The 21,951-nt window shown below is 43.9% G+C and overlaps 1 protein-coding gene across 9 annotated transcripts in view; it reads left to right on the top strand.

Annotated features, from left to right (window-relative positions):
• The window catches only part of LOC130295083 (high affinity immunoglobulin gamma Fc receptor I-like), a 34,519-nt gene extending 12,819 nt beyond the window's left edge, over positions 1 to 21,700 (top strand). Inside the window, exons 3-15 of one of the 9 annotated variants that reach the window (XM_056545357.1) lie at positions 172 to 288; positions 2,395 to 2,415; positions 2,859 to 3,125; positions 5,649 to 5,909; positions 6,001 to 6,255; positions 7,832 to 8,110; positions 9,541 to 9,576; positions 11,698 to 11,823; positions 13,093 to 13,170; positions 14,018 to 14,034; positions 19,697 to 19,734; positions 20,845 to 20,990; positions 21,335 to 21,700. In XM_056545357.1, the coding sequence (XP_056401332.1) occupies positions 258 to 288; positions 2,395 to 2,415; positions 2,859 to 3,125; positions 5,649 to 5,909; positions 6,001 to 6,255; positions 7,832 to 8,110; positions 9,541 to 9,576; positions 11,698 to 11,823; positions 13,093 to 13,170; positions 14,018 to 14,034; positions 19,697 to 19,734; positions 20,845 to 20,959 (1,524 nt within the window). In that variant the 5' untranslated portion in view covers positions 172 to 257 and the 3' untranslated portion in view covers positions 20,960 to 20,990; positions 21,335 to 21,700. Of the gene's footprint in view, positions 1 to 171; positions 289 to 2,394; positions 2,416 to 2,858; positions 3,126 to 5,648; positions 5,910 to 6,000; positions 6,256 to 7,831; positions 8,111 to 9,540; positions 9,577 to 11,697; positions 11,824 to 13,092; positions 13,171 to 14,017; positions 14,035 to 14,479; positions 14,533 to 15,193; positions 15,600 to 19,696; positions 19,735 to 20,844 lie in introns of those variants that run through there. The other 8 variants (XR_008848695.1, XM_056545356.1, XM_056545363.1 and 5 more) reach the window with 8 other exon arrangements.
• Positions 21,701 to 21,951: the final 251 nt, after the last annotated feature.

Raw genomic sequence — 21,951 nt, 5'->3', positions numbered from 1 at the left:
TCATCCTCACAGATCTTCACCCTCACAGATCTTCACCCTCACAGATCTTCACCCCCCACAGATCTTCACCCTCACAGATCTTCACCCCCACAGATCTTCACCCCACACCTTCTTTTTTGAGGAAGTTATATTGGGAGCTAAAAATGTTTCTTCTTCTTATCAACGAGAAAGAATAATTTACTATAAAGGGAAGTAAAAGACCTGTGAACGTCTTCATATCGAGCTGAACGCTGCTTGGAGCTCAGACGAGAGCCGCCATGTCAGTCCTCGTCCTCATCCTCCTCATCTGTAAGTATAGTCTCTGTTATATTCTATAGTTAACTGAATCCAACCCGTCCCTATGGTGGCAAAAAAGGAGAGGAGGGTGCTCCTGGGTCATCAGAAATGGTTTAGTAACTCCATATTTATTATCTCAGATTTATGGAAGATTGTATGTTGTGGGTTGTTTGTAAAGTACGAGGTTGTACCATCTGGGCACCCCCTGACCATACGCCCCTTGTGGACTCCCCTCAATAATCTATGGGCAACTATGTATGGCACCAAGTTATTGGAATAAGTGCCACCAAATACCACATATCCCTTAAAGGGGTACTCCCCCCCCTAGACATCTTATCCCCTATCCAAATGATAGGGCATAACATGTCTGATTGCGGGGGTCCCGCCGCTGGGGACCCCAACAATCTCCCTGCTGCACCCCGCATTCGTTTAGAGCATCAGTGCAGTGCGGGAGACTCGTCATGTCATGGCCATGCCCCCTCAATGCAAGTCTATAGGAGGGGTGTGACGGAAATCACGCCCCCCTCCCATAGACTTGCATTGAGGAGGTGTGGCATCTTATAAGGGGGTAAGATGTTCGGGGCGGATGTTTGCGATACGGGAGTAACATCTGACCTATCATGAGCAGCTGATACTCTACATTACTGGTACCTGCAACCACCCCACCCCCATACTGCAATGAGTCCTGCGGACATATTGTTCCTTTTATAACTGAGTTTAGTTCTTCCTTAAATTTTTTATTTTGTTATTTATTGCTCCTGGTTGCTACTCTGGGTTTTGTTACAATTTATTTTATTTGTTATACAAGGTTTTAAATAAATTTTATTAATTATATTAATTGTATTTATTTTTTTATTTACTTTGTACTATTTCATTTTATATGTTATTTTGTATTATTATTTTATGCTGTTTCCTATGTTGAGATTTTGTTACATTTTTTAAACACTATTTGTTATAAAATGTTGAAAATGTTATTAATTCTTCTATTTTTTTATAATTTCTTTTTATATTTTATTTTGTATTAATATTTTCTGATGTTTGCTATGCTGGGTTTTTGTTACATTTTATAAATATTATTTGTTATAAATTATTTGTTTTTCTAGTTTTTTAAATTATTTAATTCTATTATTATATACTGCTGTTTGCTATGCTGGATTTTTGTTACAATTTATAAATATGATTTGTTATAAAATGTTATTTATGTATCTATTTTTTTATTTATTTTTAGATTTTATTTTGTATTAATATTTTATGATGTTTGCTATGCAGGGTTTTTGTTACATTTCATAAATATTATTTGTTATAAAATGTTATTTTTTTTCTAGTTTTTTTATTATTTATTTTTAGATTTTATCTTTTATTATTATTGACTGCTGTTTGCTATGCTAGGTTTTTGTTACATTTTTATAAATATTATTTGTTATAAAATGCTATTTATGTATCTATTTTTTTATTATTTATTTTTAGATTTTATTTTGTATTAATATTTTCTAATGTTTGATATGCTGGGTTTTTGGTTACATTTTATAAATATTATTTGTTATAAATTGTTATTTATTTTTCTAGTTTTCTTATTATTTATTTCTATTATTATTGACTGCTGTTTGCTTTGCTGGGTTTTTGTTACATTTTATAAATATTATTTGTTATAAAATGTTATTTATGTATCTATTTTTTATTGTTTATTTTTTATTATTTATTTTTAGATTTTATTTTGTATTAATATTTTCTGATGTTTGCTATGCAGGGTTTTTGTTACATTTCATAAATATTATTTGTTATAAAATGTTATTTGTTTTTCTATTTTTTTTATTATTTATTTTTAGATTTTATTTTGTATTATTATTGACTGCTGTTTGCTATGCTGGGTTTTTGATACATTGTATAAAAATTATTTGTTATAAAATGTTATTTATGTATCTATTTTTTTATTATTTATTTTTTATTTATTTTTTTATTTTATTTTGTATTAATATTTTCTGATGTTTGATGTGGGATAACTTTTATTTTCACACCAAGTAAAAAATAAACCTCTTATAACCCCAGATCCCCCAAACAAGAATCCCCGGTGTTATCTCACTTGTACTAACATTCTGTATATTTGTTTTTTTTTTTCAGCCTTGATAATGGAAAATTCAGGTAAATAATTCCCCAAGGAGCCCTAGGATTATATGTCAATAGGCTCTCTTTGTAGTGTCTACAGCAGTGGCCTCAAACTGTGGCCCTACAGATGTTGCAAAACTTCAACTCCCAGCATGCACGGACAACCAATGAAGCCTTGATTTACCTTTCATGATCAGTGTGGATCCTCTGGAGGAGGCAGACAGGTGTTTGGCGGTTCGGGCAAGCTGAGAGTTATAGTTTTGCAAAAGGGAAGCCTTGATTTACCTTTAATGATCAGTGTGGATCCTCTGGAGGAGGCAGACATATATTTGGCTGTCCGGGCATGCTGGGAGTTAAAGTTTTGCAACATCTGGAGGGTCACTTACATTAATCTTCAAGTATTTATTTTTTATACCATTCTTATTTAACGTTACTCTTTGGCCTTGTCATGTGGCTATCGTAGTTTCGGTTCTTTGCAGGATCCTCACCCCGGTACCTGGTCACCTCCTCTCCTAACTGGAACCACATATACACGGGTGACCCCGTGACCTTAACATGTGACACCGGACCAGAGAAAAACAGCAACAAGGACAACTTTATTTGGTTTAAAGATAATAAAGAGATGAATCAACAAAAACAAAAATTTTACCTTAGCGAGGCCAAATCTTCTGACTCGGGGGTCTATGAATGTTGGACGGGATCCGGTGACCGCAGTCACCCCCTCACTATATATGTTATACAGAAAGGTAAGTATTTATTGTCTATCTACTTACAAGCTTTCTTTTTGTCACCAGCAGACAACTTAGGTTTCGATCTTTCAAATACTCACGTTATATTAGAGCTATCTGGCAGCCACTCTCGTTCCCACCATAAAACACAAGCCCATGGGCCAAGCTTCTCACACACATCTTAAGATTGATGACCGACATCCCACTCAATGTTAAAGGGGTACTCCATCCCTGGACATTATATCCCCTATCCAAAGAATAGGGGATAAGATGTCTGATCACAGGGGGGAGGGGGTCCGGCCGCTGGGACCCAGGGCCGACTCTGCCTATAGGCAAAATAGACAGCTGCCCAGAGTGCCCACTTGAGGGGGGCGCTGCTCTGCCCACTGCAAGAAACTCAGCCAGCTAGCATACGAACCACCCGCTCACAGCCAGCACCTCTCCCCCTGTTGCATTGTGTGACTCCAGTGGTAAGTAGATTTCATGAGGAGGGGGTTTGTTACAGTGTGTTACCCATATAGAAGGGTGATTACACCGACTCTGAGTCTTCACTGTCCATCACCCTCCATAGGTCCTTCGCTGTCCATCACTCTCCTTCACTGTCCATTACCCTCCATAGTTCCTTCACTGTCCCTCACCCTCCATAAGTCCTTCACTGTCCATCACTCTCCTTCACTGTCCATCACCCTCCATAGCTCCTTCCCTGTCCATCATTCTCCTTCACTGCCCATCACCCTCCATAGATCCTTCACTGTCCATCACCCTCCATAGCTCCTTCCCTGTCCATCATTCTCCTTCACTATCCATACCCCTCCATAGGTCCTTCACTGTCAATCAGCCTCCATAGGTCATTCACTGTCCATCACTCTCCTTCACTGTCCATCACCCTCCATAGATCCTTCACTGTCCATCAGCCTCCATAGGTCCTTCACTGTCCATCACTCTCCTTCACTGTCCATCAGCCTCCATAGGTCCTTCACTGTCCATCACCCTCCATAGCTCCTTCCCTGTCCATCACCCTCCATATGTCCTTCCCTGTCCATCACCCTTCATAGGTACTTCAATGTCCATCACCCTCCATAGGTCCTTCACTGTCCATCACCCTCCATAGGTCCTTCACTGTCCATTGCCCTCCATACCTCCTTCACTGTCCATCACCCTCCATAGGTCCTTCACTTTCAATCACCCTCCATAGGTCCTTCATTGTCTATCCCCCTCCATAGGTCCTTCATTGTCGATCACCCTCCATAGGTCCTTCATTGTCGATCACCCTCCATAGGTCCTTCACTGTCCATCACTCTCCATAGGTCCTTCACTGTCCATCACCCTCCATACCTCCTTCACTGTCCATTACCCTCCATACCTCCTTCACTGTCCATCACCCTCTATAGGTCCTTCACTTTCAATCCCCCTCCATAGGTCCTTCATTGTCCATCACCCTCCATAGGTCCTTCACTGTCCATCACTCTCCATAGGTCCTTCACTGTCCATCACCCTCCATACCTCCTTCACTGTCCATCACCCTCCATAGATCCTTCACTGTCCATCACTCTCCATAGGTCCTTCACTGTCCATCATTCTCCTTCACTGTCCATCACCCTCCATAGGTCCTTCACTGTCCATCACTCTCCTTGACTGTCCATCCCCCTCCATAGATCCTTCACTGTCCATCAGCCTCCATAGGTCCTTCACTGTCCATCAGCCTCCATAGGTCCTTCACTGTCCATCACCCTATATAGGTCCTTCCCTGTCCATCACCCTCCATAGGCCCTTCACTGTCCATCACCCTTCATAGGTTCTTCCCTGTCCATCAGCCTCCATAGGTCCTTCATGGTCCATCACCCTCCATAGGTCCTTCACTGTCCATCACCCTCCATAGGTCCTTCCCTGTCCATCACCCTCCATAGGTCCTTCACTGTCCATCACCCTCCATAGATCCTTCACTGTCCATCACCCTCCATACCTCCTTCACTGTCCATCACCCTCCATAGATCCTTCACTGTCCATCACTCTCCTTGACTGTCCATCACCCTCCATAGGTCCTTCCCTGTCTATCACCCTCCATAGGTCCTTCACTGTCCATCACCCTCCATAGGTCCTTTACTGTCCATCACCCTCCATAGATCCTTCACTGTCCATCCCCCTCCATAGATCCTTCACTGTCCATCACTCTCCTTCACTGTCCATCCCCCTCCATAGATCCTTCACTGTCCATCACTCTCCTTCACTGTCCATCACCCTCCATAGGTCCTTTACTGTCCATCACCCTCCATAGATCCTTCACTGTCCATCCCCCTCCATAGATCCTTCACTGTCCATCACTCTCCTTTACTGTCCATCACCCTCCATAGATCCTTCACTGTCCATCCCCCTCCATAGATCCTTCACTGTCCATCACTCTCCTTCACTGTCCATCCCCCTCCATAGGTCCTTCACTGTCCATCACCCCCCAAAGAATTAGTCAAAACACATCTGTTCCTGCTTTTCTTTGATATGTTTCATATGTTTTTTTTATACATTTTTATATGTTTTGCCTTGAAGATGTAAAGAATAGACCAACTGTGACCTTCAATCCAAACTATAGAAATATATTCGCTGGGGAAAAGATGACAATTTCTTGTGAGGACGGATCTTATGCAACACGAAACCAAAGATATGTTTGGTATAAAAACAATAAAATTCTCGATAATGATCAAAAATTCATCACAATTATTAAGGCGAATAGTAATGACAGTGGAGAATATAGATGTGGGAGAGGAAGAAGAGACAGTTACCCCCTCAGACTCCATGTTCACCCCATATGTGAGTATCTGCCCCATCTGGGACCAGGACGGATCTACAGAGGAGACTTCACGATGTTCTGGACATTTCTCTTATTTCTTCTATTTTATAGATGATGAAGTCATCCTGCAGACTCCCCCCAATATTCTGGAAGGTGACCCCCTGGATGTGAGATGTCACAGCTATCCGCACTACAGTAATAAGGAGGAGGATGGAACATTCTATAAGGACGGAGACATTATCCAGAAATCCAACCAGATTCTACATCTAGAAAATGTGACTAAATCCACGACCGGGATTTACAGATGTGAAAAAATTGTTCAAACCCAAAATTCCAAATTAGAGGAAACATTTATGTTTGTCCAAGGTAATACTTACAGGGCCTCAATATGGCCATTACCTTCAAAGACATTCAATATGGAAGACTAAAAGGTCTTGTAGTATTGAAGAATACAATGTTATAAGATGGATGTATTTTTCGTACTGCAGAAGACATCTCGCTAAAAACTTAAAGTGGGGGGTTTGGTAACAGAAATCCTTATTTAAACAAAACTTTAAAAAATTGCTTTAAAAAAAATCTGTTACCTATTTTATGCTGCCTAAATTGCAGGCAGCATGAAACATGTGAAGAAGTGGGGTCCCAGACCACTATCATTTACTTTGAAACTTTCCGGTACCTGGGTGATTAGTCATTGGGGAGATTCCCGTGGCTGATCTTCACCTCGCGAGTGTGATGTGCATTTTCTTGTCTGTGCATTGGAATAGGCTTGTTCATCAGGCCTGGTGGAGACTTGGATGAGCAATCATCGGATTGCTCATACAGATCAATTCGGTACAGATGTACTGAATTTATCCATTAGTTCTGTGCTCTTCTGGCACAGCCTAGTCATAGGCAGACTCTTTTCATAGCAGAGTCCTGTCGGCCATGGAGGTCTTATTGAGGAAAAAATACTATACAAGGTACCATCCAATGGGAGGCCATCCCTGGCCATAGTCTTGTGGTGGCGGAGGAGAGGACACTGTCCCGTGGGGGTGTAGGGTGTCTAGGGTGTCGGTGTGCAGGATAATTAAGGGCGCTGTTAACCCTTGTCACTTGTGACGCCAGGGTGAGGGTTAAATACTTTATTTTCTTGATCGGCTTATTGCCACCCTTCCCAAAAGCAATAGGTGATGCAGAAATAAAGGATTGTCCACAACCGCTGTTAACTGAAAACTTGCAGGAACTTTTACTGAGGAGTTTCTGTGCATGAAGTAACAGTAACAGTCCGGATAACAGAGTCTCTTTACATTAGGCTTGAGCAGCGATTGACAGTTGGTTGGGATCATATAAGCCCAATTTGGCTTGTGGAGAATTGTATGGGGGAATATTGAGGTCCAGTGATCCTGCGATGAGTAGTGGGGAATTGCTTAGTCTATCCATTATGCCATAGGCCTAGGCCGCAAGGCTTTGGCCTAGTAACTAGTCTTGCAAGCTGCGGAGGTCCTACCTCTTCCAGAGTCAGCAACCCAATAGAGGGATCAAGATGGCGCGGGTCCCTTATATGGGCAGGGGCCGGCCGTTTTGGATTGGTCCGTAACGACTGTCACTCACCGTTCCAGTGCATTGTGGGTGCATACATCACGGGAACCTCCAAAGGTCCTGTAGCAAAAACCATAGAGTTTCTACCTAATCACATGACCCGCAGGTCCTGCTACGCTGCGAACAGCTAGATAACTAATTATATACAATTGTATACTTATAATTATATAAATATTAAATAAAACTGCTATATACTTATTGACTAAGTGAGAGGTGACAAAGAGAGATCTACAAAAGAGGGACCCCGACGTCCTAGGGACTCTGACTATGGGGACCTCTTACACAGGTATCATATACAATATGGTACCGGGACACCGCAGTCTCCTGTACACAATTATAAGATTATTATTATCATCTGTTGTAGATCTCTTCACAAGGCCAGAAATAAAAGCACACTCCGACATAAAGGAAGGAGAAGTCCTGACCCTGAGGTGTGACACAAGATGTAACCCTCTCAGAGAGGACACTGAGCTGACGTTCACCTTCTACAGGAATGGAGAGACAGTGCAGGAACTCAGATCACATGACACATATACAGTCCAGACCGCTCAGGGGAAGGATAGCGGGAAATACACCTGCACGGTGCGGACTCTATCAGATACGGTGATGAAGAGGAGCGACGAGTTATTTATCCGAATAATAGGTCGGTATGTTGGAAAAAAATTGCAAAATGTAATCCAAATTGATCGAGATGCAGTACATGGTATAATATATTGGCACAAGTCATTAGATGTAGTAGACATGTTTCTTTTTTTTAGGCCTCATTTGATGCACAAATATATTTTTACAAATCTGGTGCTTTTCACAGTTTATGTTATCCATGTCCCCTTTTTTATATACTTTTTAAAATCCAGAAAAAACATCTCGGTTTATTCAGTATAGAGCATAGAAGAGGTAGGTAAACACTAGAGTTGCTCGCGAATATTCGCAATGCGAATTTTATTCGCGAATATCGCATATTCGTGAATTCGCGAATATTTGCGAATATAGCGCTATATATTCGTAATTACGAATATTCGTTTTTTTTTTTTTCACAGTACACATCACAGTGATCATGCCTCTCTGCTCCCAGCTTGTGTGGTGTAAAGAAGGCTCTAATACTACTGTGTGAGACTGGCGTGCAAATTTTCGTATGCGCGAAAATAAAACGAGAATATTACGAATATGCGAATATTCGCAAATATATGACGAATATTCGTCCATATATTCGCGAATATTCGTGAATTCGAATATGGCCTATGCCGCTCAACACTAGTAAACACTCACCCTCTTTGGACGTCTCGATGTGCGAAGCAACGATGTCACGGGAAGGCATAACCAGACGGTGAGGAGTGCTCAGAGACGACTGACGGTCGTTTCGCACGAAGGTACATGCTTCGGTCGCCTCTGAGCGTACCGTCTGGTTATGTCTTCCTGTGACATAGTTTCCTCACACATAAAGTTGTCCAAGTAGGTCAGTGTTTACCTACCTCTTCTATGTTCGTTATATATAATGAACTGCTTTTTCTTTAAATGTTTCGTACCCGCCAACATCATTTGATATCTATGTTAAGCAATATCGCCTGCAGAAGCCTAAGTTGTGGACTGTAGCCAGTGATTTAGCTGTACTGTGCCCTCCCCCCTTCACCTTCTTGCCCATATTAGTATAGAGTATGAGCAGACATACACACACTTACACACTTTGGCATGCTATCAGGGAGGTTATGAATGATTGTCTGAGGAATGTTCTGCCACAATGAATACACGTGGGCACCTAAATCCTCAAGATCCATTGCTGGCAGCTCCCTGTGTAATTGCTGACCAATGAGGTACCAGATGTTACTGATGGGAGACAAGTCTGGAAATTTTGCATTCCATTGTACAACCTTCAGACCACGATGGCTGCCAATAAAATCACAATAACCATGGGGTCTGGTGTTGAAAAAAGTCCCTACCACTGGTTCCACAACCAAACCAATGTAATGCCGAGCTGTTACTCTACCAAGAATGAAGACGGGTGGGGTCTATTTTGATAGGCCTTTTGTGGTGTGCAATGTATTATTACTTTCACTTTCAATATCTCTCTTCCAACAGATCCAGTGACAGGCATTACCCTTGGACCAGATAAAGGTGAGAACTTTATAATAGGAGAACTTTTGACTTGCTCCATCCAGCGAGGCTCTTCCATCTTTATTTTCTTTAAGCACAAGAAAGTGTACAAGAAAGATATAGTGGAGCTGGAGAGAGTTCAAAGATGGGCGACCAGAGTAATACGGGGAATGGGAGGACTACAGTACCCAGAAAGATTATTATAATTAGGGTTATTTCGTTTAGAATAAAGAAGGCTTAGGGGTGACCTAATAACTATGTATAAATATATCAGGGGACAGTACAGAGACCTCTCCCATGATCTTTTTTAACGCAGAACTGTATCTATAACAAGACAGGGGGTTCTTTACTGTAAGAGTAGTGAGACTATGGTACTCCCCGCCAGAGGAAGTGGTCATGGTGAACTCATAAGGCTTCTTTCACACTGCCATTGTGCTCCGTCGAGAACATCTGTCAAACTCTCTCTTTTTTTAAATTTAAGTTTGACTGCTGTAATTTTGACATGACACAACGGGCAACAGCGGGTCCTGTTGGACCCCATTGTAGTGTGACAACTGTAGTGTGAATGGGGCCTAAAAGAGGCCATTCTTAAAAAGATTCAATTCTGGAGGGCAAAATTATTACAGGTTTAACACAGAATGAAGATATTGCACGGATGACCCTGAGTAGGATCCTCTGTAGATATAGAACAAAAATGAAAGCTCCAGCAAGATAGGTACCATAAACATCTTACTTTATTGTTTCATCTTAAAACAGTTTTCCCCTGGTATGGGGCAATTGGCATCAGCCTCAAGGGAAAGGAGGGGGGGGGGGGGTATTTGTCTTCCTTTGGACTAACTCAGTAGGGACACAATAGAGATGTAGGTTAAACATGATGGACTCTTGTCTTTTTTTGACCTTGCGAACTATATTACATAGCTGTGACTTTAGTGGAACAGGGTTCAGAACTCATACCACAATGGCAAAAACTTTCGGTCAACAGGACTTTTTCTTTTCTCAGCAAAACCTTAAAGTGTCAGAAGTGGAGTGGAGAACTGGTGATAGGTCCAGTTATGGATGAATACTTGTTCTTTTAACTTGTTCATCCCCATTTTTATCTTTGTCTTTTCTGTTTTTGTTGCTTCCATCCCTGTCTTCTTCAATATCTTCCTCTTAAAGGGGTACTCCGCCCCTAGACATCTTATCCCCTATCCAAAGGATAGGGGTTAAGATATCTGATTGCGGGGGTTCCACCGCTGGGAACCCCCGCAATCTCGGCTGCGGCACCCCAGACATCTGGTGGACGGAGCGAACTTTGCTCCATGCCAGATGACTGGTGATGCGGGGTGGAGGCTTGTGACGTCACGGCAGCGCCCCCTCAATGCAAGTCTATGGGAGGGGGCGTGACAGCTGTCACGCCCCCTCCTATAGACTTGCATTGAGGGGGCGTGGCCATGACATAAAGAGAGAGGCATGGCCGTGAAGCCACGTGCCTCTGGCGCTGCACCTGTTTCTATAAACGAATGCCGGGAGATCGCAGGGGTCTCCAGCGGTGGGACCCCCGCGATCAGACATCTTGTCCCCTATCCTTTTGATAGGGTATAAGATGTCTGGGGACAGAATACCCCTCTAATGTTCTTCATTAGCTTCTTGAGTCCTGGACCATTTTATTTCCATTATGTTCTATTTCGGTTACTCTCTGTTCCTCTTCATCGTATTCATAGTTGTCTCTTCTCCATCTTCTCTGTTTTCTTTATGTTCTTTTTTGTCTTTTACTTCTACTTCATGCCTTTAGTTTGTAATCTCTAGAAGACTCTGGAGGGAATTTACTCTTGTCTGCACTAGGCACAGACAGTGAAAAGACGTAACATTTGTACTCAAGACTTCTTTTTGAACTCACGCCTCGCTTTCTAAGTGGGTGGAGCTTGTTGTGAAGTGGGTGTGGCAGGAGGCATGGCTTCCTACAATGCCAGATTTACCATGTTTTATGCTACAGATGTTAGCTTTGAGCTAGCTTAGATTTTAGAAGTATGGCGCACGGCCCATTTTTCTGCTTGCACTATATAGAGATCTGGTCCCTTAAAGTTTTCCGCCACCTTATCATTATTATGACCATTGACATCATTCTTCCTGCTCTGTGAATTCTCTTCTCTTGTTTCACAGATAATAGTATCCAATGGATAATAATCGGGGTTCCGGCGCTGGTCTTTATCCTTGTTGTTGTCCTTCTTGTAATGTGCAGGAAGAAAATGTCCGCCCGATGTTGTCACAAGAAGCCGCCATCTACAGGTCACCACAACTAATATACATATCAGTCATATTATTACCTGTTGCTCTTTATAAGACACACTATCTCATTCTTAAATTTTACCTTAAAGGGGTACTCCACCCCTAGACATCCTATCCCCGTCGCAGCACCCAACGTTGGTTTATAATGCTGGATGCGGGCGGTGGGGGTCATGACATCACGGCCACGGCCTTCATGATGTCACACCACATCCTCTGAATTATGGGAGGGGGCATGACAGTCATGAGGGGGCATGGTGTGACATCATGAGGGGTGTGGCCATGACGCCACGACCCCCCACCGCCCGCAACGGAGTACCCCTTTAAACATGCAGATACTGTCATTTATTTGACGAATCTCAGTCCTGAAGCCCACTGTGATCTGGAATTATAGCCTCGCTTCATTCCCCAACCGGCTGCCAGATACAACTCATGAGCTCCATTATAGTCTATAGAGTGTATGAGTCAGATTGGACAGCCAATGGGAGAGTGAATTGATCACCATGTGCTTCAGCCAGCTATAACTCACGATCTCACTGCGATTGGACTGAGACGTGGTGCCCTCTGAACTTTTAACATGTAAGTTTGTAACATATAGAGCTTCGCCCACCTTCAAAATAGGACATCTACAAAATAAATGATGTAAGTGGAATTAGTGGACCTAATGTATAACCTTAAAGGGGTACTCCGCCCCTAGACATCCTATCCCCTATTCAAAGCTTTGTCACCCGGCGTTCGTTTAGAGCATTGGGTGCAGTGCCGGAATCTGCAGCACTCCAGACATCCGGTGCATGGAGCGAACTTCGCTCCTTGCCGGATTACTGGCTATGCGGGGCGGAGGCTCAAGACATCACGGCCATGCCCCCTCCCATAGACTTGCATTGAGGGGACGTGGCCATGACATCATTTATCTCTGGGGCTGCACCGGTGCTGTAAATGAACGTGGTGCAGCAGGGAGATTGCAGGGGTCGTAGCCGTGACATCACGAGCGTGGCGTGACTGTGACGTCACGAACCTCTGCCCCGAATCGCCAGTCATCCGACAAGGAGTGAATTTCACCAGTGCACTGGATGCCTGGAGTGCTGCAGCCGAGATCGCGTGGATCCCGCGGGATAAGATGTGTAGGGGTGGAGTACGCCTTTAAGGGGCCAAGGGGGCATCTTGTCTATTTCTATCTCTAGCTGAACATGTTTCCAATCCCGTCCCTCACCCCCAATTTCTTTCCCTCCCTCACCATTTCCTCCCTATTTATCCAAATGACTTTATCTACAGGGATGGACATGGGGCAGAATGACCAAGACATGGACAAGGAATATGCTGCGTCCGATTCTGAAGGAATATATGTGAATGGTATGAAAAATAACCAGAATAATGATTTCTATCCGTTCCCATCCTACTTGAATCCGTTTGTTTGCTCTTCTATTCCATTTACTTCCTCTTACATTCTTTTTCTGTAGCTTCCATATCTCTCTCTTTTGCTTCTCCATCCATGTCACTTTCTTTTTCGTGTTTGTTCTTCTCTATTCCTTTTCCTTCTACATTAAAATCTTCTCTTGTTTCCTTCCATTTAAGTTCTCTTCTAGTCCATTCTTTCCATTCCCATCACTTTCCCCTTACATGGGTTTCACTTTCTCTTTATTCCTGTTACATTGCTTTCACTTTCTCTTTATTCCTGTTACATTGCTTTCACTTTCTCTTTATTCCTGTTACATTGCTTTCACTTTTACTTCAATTTCCTTCACTTTCTCTTCCATTCTTTCACTTTTTACCTCCATTATCTTCACTTTCTTTTCTGTCCAATTTTCTGATAAAAAAATAATGTCTTTTTGGTTTGTCCTCGCTTGAACCATCATCAACTCTATTATCTGCTTTTTGTTCACTAACTTCTCATGGGAGTTAAAAGCAAAACTATAGCACCAAGACTAGAAGTGGCACTAAAGCTTTCCTCCTGACCACTGTAACTTTCATTTGGGTTTTAGTAAAGTAAAACAATAATTTCCTAGTCAGAAATACTAGTTATTGATTTTGGTGAGATTTTCACAGATTTTCATGAAACACTTTTTGTTTCATCCCCCCAGTGCATCACAGTTATGAGCCCATAGACCCCATCAGTGCCCACATGACCTAAGAATAAAATGTAGGTGACTCGGAGGCACCGACAACGACTGATATTTATTTTCTTTCTGTCTTTTTTTAGTTTCATCAAGAGATGAGGTAAGTATACAGAAAAAAAATATGTCCATGTGCAAGCTGTGGCTTTGGACACTGTAATGTCCAGAAGTTAACCCATTAAGAACATCCAATAGCCTAGTAAACAAAGAAGATTTGCTGGACCCTGCTCTGAGGTCTAGTGGTAGATCAACATCTACCAATTGACCACCACTGGCCTATACCATAAAGCCTTCATTGTTAGGACTTATATTGTAGTTTTTGTTTGTAATTCAGGATAGGAAATTCCAAGTGCCAAATTTCTCCACTTTTACACATTTTAAAGGGGTAGTACAGGGAAAACAAAATTTGCTCCAGTGCTGAAGGTGGTGTAAAAGTAATAAACATGCTATACTCACCTCCTCTGGTCCCCTGCATCTGCTGTGCTGATGCTCTGTCCATCTCTGGTCCCTGTTATTTCTGTCTACCTGTGACATCTTGACACCCACAGGACCTGCCCACTCAGTGGCCGCAGTGGTGTCCCGCCGCAGTGGTGTCAGTGATCGGCTGAGCAGGCCAATTCTTGTGGGCTTGGGACATCATAAGAACCAAGAAGAAGCCAGAGACCAATGGAGGACCAAGAGCTGCGGGGGACCAGAGGAGGTGAGTATAGCATGTTTATACGGTAAGCTTAAAGGGGTACTCCGCCCCTAGACATCTTATCTCCTATCCAAAGGAAAGGGCATAAGATGTCTGATCGCAGGGGGTCCCGCTGCTGGGGATTCCCGTGATCTCCGTGCTGCACCCAGTGTTTGTTTAGAGCGTCGGGTTCAGCACTGGAGGCTCGTGACGTCATGACCACGCCCCCTCAATGCAAGTCTATAGGAGGGGGCGTGATGGCTGTCACGCCCCCTCCCATAGACTTGCATTTAGGGGGCGCTGCCGTGACGTCACAAGCCTCCACCCCGTATCACCAGGCATCTGGCACAGAGCGAAGCTCTCTCCGTGCACCGGATGTCTGGGGTGCCGCAGCCGAGATCGAGGGGGTCCCCAGCAGCGGATAGGCGATAAGATGCTTTGGATAGGGGATAAGATGTCTAGGGGCTGGAGTACCCCTTTAAAACAACCGTCAGCCTTGGAGCTAAATAATGTCCCTTTGTACCTCTGTACTAATGGGATGTAGCTTTTTATAGTTTTTCATGTTCAGGAGGTTTTCATTTTTCAGAGAAATGGAGATCCATCATAGCATATCATGGACTCGAAGACCTGCATGGACTCGATGAATTCTGGCTGACATTTAACACATTGTTCCCAAGACCTGCATCCTACAGTGGACATTGTAGCTCAGTTTTGAGTTTTTTCCCAACTCTTTCCCAACACTTTTTTTTTATTATTTTTTTTTTATTGTTGTGTATTTTACCCAAACAGTGAAGATCCCTTTAGAGACGAGCACAACCCCCGGCTTTACCCACACCCCCTCATTAACCTCTTCACTTCTGTAAACGGCAAGCCCTGAGCATTAACTACTTCCTGTACTAACTTTTTTATTGCTACAGTGTTTTTTACTTTTTTGGTACACCCCCCTAGTTTGCATAGTAATAATAAAGGGGTACTCTGGCCCTAGACATCTTATCCCCTATCCAAAGGATAGGGGACAAGATGTCTGAACACGGGGGTCCCACCACTGGGGACCCCTGCGATCTCGGCTGCGGCACCCCAGACATCCGGTGCACGGAGCGAACTTCACTCCATTCCGGATGACTGGCGATGCGGAGGCTTGTGACGTCACAGCCATGCCCCCTCAATGCAAGTCTATGGGAGGGGGCGTGACGGCTGTCACGCCCCCTCCCATAGACTTGCATTGAGGGGGCGTGGCCGCGACATCACGAGCCACCGGCACTGCATCCGATGCTCTAAACGAACGCCGCGTGCTTCAGGGAGATCAGGGGGGTCCCCAGCAGCAGGACCCCAGCGATCAGACATCTTATCCCCTATCCTTTGGATAGGGAATAAGATGTCTAGGGGCGGAGTACCCCCTTTAAACTGTTAAGTTGATGAAAAAAGAAGGATGTCTATAATAAGTGGGGTCAAATGTCTTATATAGTATCCTTTCTATACATGTTGCCTTATTTCTGCCAGAATAAAAAAATTATTTATATATATATATATATATATATATATATATATATATATATATATAAATAAATTAAAATTCCCTTGATCTTTGTAAAAAAAATTATTCTTGTGAATCTATTGGTAAATGCGCCCATTATGTGCTTTATTGTTCATATGTAAATTTCATGTATATTAAGAATCTTTGTAAATGCGCCGTACGTGGTCATTGACCACAAAGCGCCGTGATCTAGAGTACATGGGACTTTTTGATCACATTTTAGTAAAAAAAAATTTTCTGATACATTATGTGAGTAAAAAATCGCTAATTCCGGTATTTAGTACCATCTTTTAATTTACTCCTTCAATTCAGGCATTTCCCCTTGCGGCGAGAACAATTTCATCTATTTTTCTGTTTGTTTATATTCGGTTATGAGAAAAAGAGGGGGTGGTTAGAATTCTAGAAATGTGCAGTTTTATATTTTTAAAAACTTTTTTCCTATGCTTTCAATAACCCTCTAGGGGACTTTTATAAGCAATCATTAGATTCCTTATATGGATCAGTGCTATGCTGTTGCATAACATTGACCAGATACATAGTTGCTCTTCTGGTACAGCCTCCCTGAGGCTGACTGTATCAGCAGCATTGCTGTCACGCCCCCTTCCATAGACTTGCATTGAGGGGGCGTGACGTGACAGCACAAGGGGCTTGGCCATGGCGCTGCCGCCCGCACCCAGTGTTCTAAATGAACGCCGGGTGCTGCACGGTGCAGCGCCGCTGGTTTCCACCAGAGCCCACCGCAAAGCGGGATGGACTTGCTGCGGCAGACGGCACCCAGGTCGCTACCCCTCACACAGGTTGCCCAGATGAAACTTGGCACAGATGATGAAGCGTAGCCAGGTCACAAGCACAAGGACTGGAGGCAGGCGGCAAAGGAGCGTAGTCAGGTCACAAGCACAAGAACAGGAGGCAGGCGGCTAAGGAGCAAGGTCAGGTCATAAGCAGGAGGTCAGGAGCACTAATAAGGCACAAACAACATAACGCTTTCTCTAAGGCACTAGCACAAAGATCCGACACCATAATAGGGAGACTTATATGAAGTACGCCCTGCAGCAGACCAATTATGGGCATAATGGCCGTTTAAATCAAGAAGTGCCGGCGCGCGCGTGCCCTTAAGAGAGTGGATGCACATGCCGGCGATGAGCAGGACAAGAAGGGCCGGGGAGACAGAGGTAAGGGGATGCCCAGGACTCGTATGCTGGCGCATCGCGCAAAGCGAGTCCCAGGGGGGATTATAGACTGTACCATACTACAAAGCTTGGTGTCATCTGCAGAGATAGAAACAGAGCTATATATCAATAATAAATAAACTAAACAAGAGTGGGCCCATTACTAAACCTTGGGGTACACCACTAATAAACGGGGACCAATAAGCCATTCACACAGCCGTTGTGCTCCAATCCGTCCAGGGTCCGTTAAGCTCTGTGTTTTTTTTTTTTTTTTTACGCCAAAAGGACCTTGAACTGTTTCGAGCACAACGGACTCCACCGTGTCCTGATAGGTCCCACTGACTTTGAATGGGGTCTGTTTAGTTTATGTCTGGGGTCTTATGTGTCACAGAAGTTGAGAAAAGATTAGGACATGCAGAACTCATATTACTGCTTATTAGATTCATGACTCATTAGATAAGGCAGCAGGGAAGCCTGTTCTGCATAAAACTACATGACTGAGTACAGGCTGGCTGCCACCTTATCAAATGAGTAATAAATCTGCAACTAGTATGCGAGACAGAAAGGGGAGGGCACACTGAATGGCAACTTCCCCTGCATGGAATGCGCAGCTCAACCTCGGCGACCTACATGAGCACCTCCTGTGGGGTGCATATACTACAGATGAAGTATCAATCAATGTAATACAGAAGAAGTGTGTGTGCACTCACCGCTCAATATAGGTCACTGCGTTCCGGGGTCCAGGTCACAGGAAGCTGGATCTCAGCATGGACGCATGTAGGCATCGCTCGGAGTCAACGCCAGCAGTCTCGTACGTGAGTGTGTGCTTCTTCCGGAAGAAGCACGCACTCACGTGCAAAACTTCTGGTGTTGCCTCCGAGTGCTACCTACATACGTCCATGCTGAGATCCAGCTTCCTGTGACCTGGACCCCGGAACGCAGTGACCTATATTGAGCGTTGAGTGCACATACACTTTTTCTGTATTACATTGAGTAATAAATCTAATGAGCAGTAATACAAGCTCCACCTTCACATCACTGGTCTCGTCCCAGACAGACAGGAGGGAAGGGGGGGGGAGCAGACTGCATTCAGAGCCTGTGATCTGACGTCACAGCTTACAAAGGAAGGAGCACAGCTGATAATGGAAGATCTGTACACTATGGCTTAAAAGTAAGTTGCCTATATTTTTTGACATCATATACAGATTGTTTCTTCAGCTGGACAACCCCTTTAACTCTTTGACTGTGAGATTGGAAGTTCATGTATACAAAATGCAGCTCCAACAACTATTTATACTACGAGGGGCCCATGTTATAGTTTTCCTATAAGGACCTATAAAAGCAGCAGACACGACGCTACCCAGCAGCCTAACTAGTAGGTCTTCACCATGCACCTCTAGAGCTGAGAACACACAAGAGCCGCCATGCAAGTCCTCACCATCATCACCCTCCTCTGTAAGTAGAGACCTACTTATTATTCTGACCCTATAGGGCAATGTTCTCCAAACGATGGAAAAGATTCTGAACCCAACAGTGATCTTCAACCTGCGGACCTCTAGATGTTGCAAAACTACAACTCCCAGCATGCCCGGACAGCCGTTGGCTGTCCGGGCATGCTGGGAGTTGTAGTTTTGCAACATCTGGAGGTCCGCAGGTTGAAGACCACTGGTATAGGAGGTAATACTCACGTGTCCCCGCCGCTCCGGACCGTCACCGCTCGTCACCGCTGCCCTGGATGTCGCCCTCCATCGCTGTGGCCGCGTCCCCGATGCTCCGGACGTCTTCTTCCCCGGGATCCACGCTCTCCGTCGCCGTCATTACGTCGCTACGCACGCCGCTCCTATTGGATGATGGGACGGCGTGCGCGACGATGTGATGACGTTGAAGGAGAGCACCGCCATGCAGGGGATCCCGGCACATAGCAGACACCGAGGAGGCAGGTAAGGTCCCTTCCGGTGTCCTGTAAGCTGTTCAGGACGCCGCGGTGAATTTCACCGCGGCAGTCCCGAACAGCCCGACTGAGCAGCCGTGTTAGTGTCACTTTCGCTTCAGATGCGGCGTTCAGCTTTGATCGCCGCGTCTGAAGGGTTAATACAGGGCATCACAGCGATCGGTGATGTCCTGTATTAGCCGCGGGTCCCGGCCGTTGATGGTCGCAGGGACCGCCGCGATAGGTGTGTGTATTCGCCATATAAGACGCACCAACTTCCCCCCCCCCAGTTTTTGGGAAGAAAAAGAGCGTCTTATACGGCGAAAAATACGGTAACTAGATTTGGTTAATGTGAGTCCATAGATTCCACAAGCAAATATCTGACCCCGACAAGAAGATGGAGAAGTCTAGAAAGCTCCGGAAACCATTGATATTTATCTTTCTTTATGTCTTTAGCTCCCGCACGATATCCAACGACTGCAAGAAAAGAAGAAGTAAGTAACATATCTATGGAAAGACAACATGGCCACATAGCGCCGAGCGATGCAGAAAGTCACATGACCGGAACGGCTTCTATGTTCTGAAATAATCAATCCTGCTGATACTTGTGTGCAGGGCGCCCAATGGGGCTGACGAGATCTAGAACAAAAGTCACCACATTGTCCCACCAAGGGTTATGAATATTCGTAATATGAATTTTTATCGCGAATATCGGCACTTAGTGATTTCGCGAATATTTAGAATATAGTGCTATATATTCTTTTTTTTTTCACATGCAAATGTTTATGCAAATTTTTATGCAAATTTTCCATGTGAATTTTAATGGGAAAAGAAAGTGAACGAACATAGCAAATATGCGAATTACGCGAACATAGGAGGAATAATCGTCAATATATTTGGGAAATTTCACGAATTCGAATATAGCCCCTGCCGCTCATCCCTAGGTCCTATAGGGGTAGCAGCAGTATACAGATAGAGCTGGAGGGGACGTATAACTACTAAATATACTGATTCTATAGAGATAGCAGCAGCAGTATACAGATAGAGCTTGAGGGGAGGTGTGTAACTACTGTACATCCTGATACTATAGAAATAGCGGCAGTATAAAGACAGAGCTGGAGGGGAGGTGGATAACTACTATATATCCTGATTCCATAGCAGCAGTATACAGATAGAGCTGGAGGGGAGATGTATAACTACAATATATACTGATCCCATAGAGATAGCAGTATACAAATAGAGTTGGAGGGGAGGTGTATAAGTACTATATATCCTGATCCCATAGAGATAGCAGCAGTATACAGATAGAGCTGAAGGGGTGGTGTATAACTACAATATATACTGGTCCCATAGAGATAGCAGCAGTATACAGATAGAGCTGGAGGTGAGGGGTATTACTACTATATATCCTGATCCCATAGAGATAGCAGCAATATACAGATAGAGCTGGAGGTGTATAACTACTATATACTGTTTCCATGAAGATAGCAACAGTATACAGATAGAGCTGGAGGTGTATAATTGCTATATAGAAGTGTATATATTTTTTCATGTTCTGATGATTTTGTTACCGAATCATTTCAGCGATTTTTATCCTTAACCAGGTGGCGGTGGTGTACTCTACGATTGGTGATGTCATTTCAGAGACCAGAAGAACCTCCTGGAAATAAGACTCCACCGATATCTACCCAATTTACCATCAATAATCGTCATCACTAAAATCTGAGACCTTATGGAATTGTGAAGAAAAGTAAATATCCAAAACATCTTCTTAATACTGAGCTCATACGTGCCGCCATTACCTGCGTCATTGTATATGTCTATACAGATAGAAGTGTGGTGTCTCGGTACTGGACATGGTCCTGTACCTTTAGTCGTAAGTCCCCATAGTCAGAGTTCCTCCGTGCTGTTAGAAAACCCTCAGTCACCTAATAAAAATGTAATGTATTGTATATATTTAATATATTTCATAATATAAAGGTTACTTACAGGACCTTAGGTCATGTGATCTATAGTAAATGTGCTATGCTAAAGTTAAGGACCTTTCAGGTCATGTGATTGAGTCATGTGATGTACCACAATCCTTTCTGATAGGACTGACAGGTTTGGGTAACCAATAAGCTTTGAGCCTGCCCCTTCAGATATAAGGGCGCTGTGTCCAATCATCGCTCTCTCCCCGGGATATGACAGCGAGCGGAGCTCTGCGCAAATCTACAAGACTAATTAGGCCTGAGGCCGATCTCTTCAACTCCTTGATAACCGTGAGTCTACATAACTCCAATTCAGCTAATTCTACGTGACTACTGAACCTAAATCAAACCCCTACATTCAGTGGAACAGTGTAAAACAAGCCTCAAAGCTTATTCCCTACAAGGTCCCAACCAACCTGTGAGGAGCCTAAAGTCCGGTCCTCTGTATAGACTGTTTGCTGATTGCATCCTGCATAAAATCTGCAGTAAAGTTATTTCCCGTTTATTACAATTCCTGTTGTGGACAATCCTTTATTCCTCCCTATCGTTCCTGGGACGGGTGGCAGTAGGATATATGTATGCAGAGGAACCCGCACCCTGGCGTCACGACAGTTAAGGGTTACTGCTACACCCTCTCATCACTGCACAGCTACACCCTAGTCACCCTGCACCAGAGAAGAATATACGGGCAATGAATACAGACCCTTTGCTGTGTGGCAGTGTTCACACTAGGACATCCCC

The sequence above is a fragment of the Hyla sarda genome, chromosome 11 (assembly GCF_029499605.1).
Source record: "Hyla sarda isolate aHylSar1 chromosome 11, aHylSar1.hap1, whole genome shotgun sequence".
Lineage (NCBI taxonomy): Eukaryota > Metazoa > Chordata > Amphibia > Anura > Hylidae > Hyla > Hyla sarda.
The sequence above is the reverse complement of the archived record's forward strand: the minus strand, read 5'-3'. Positions and strand labels throughout refer to the sequence as shown.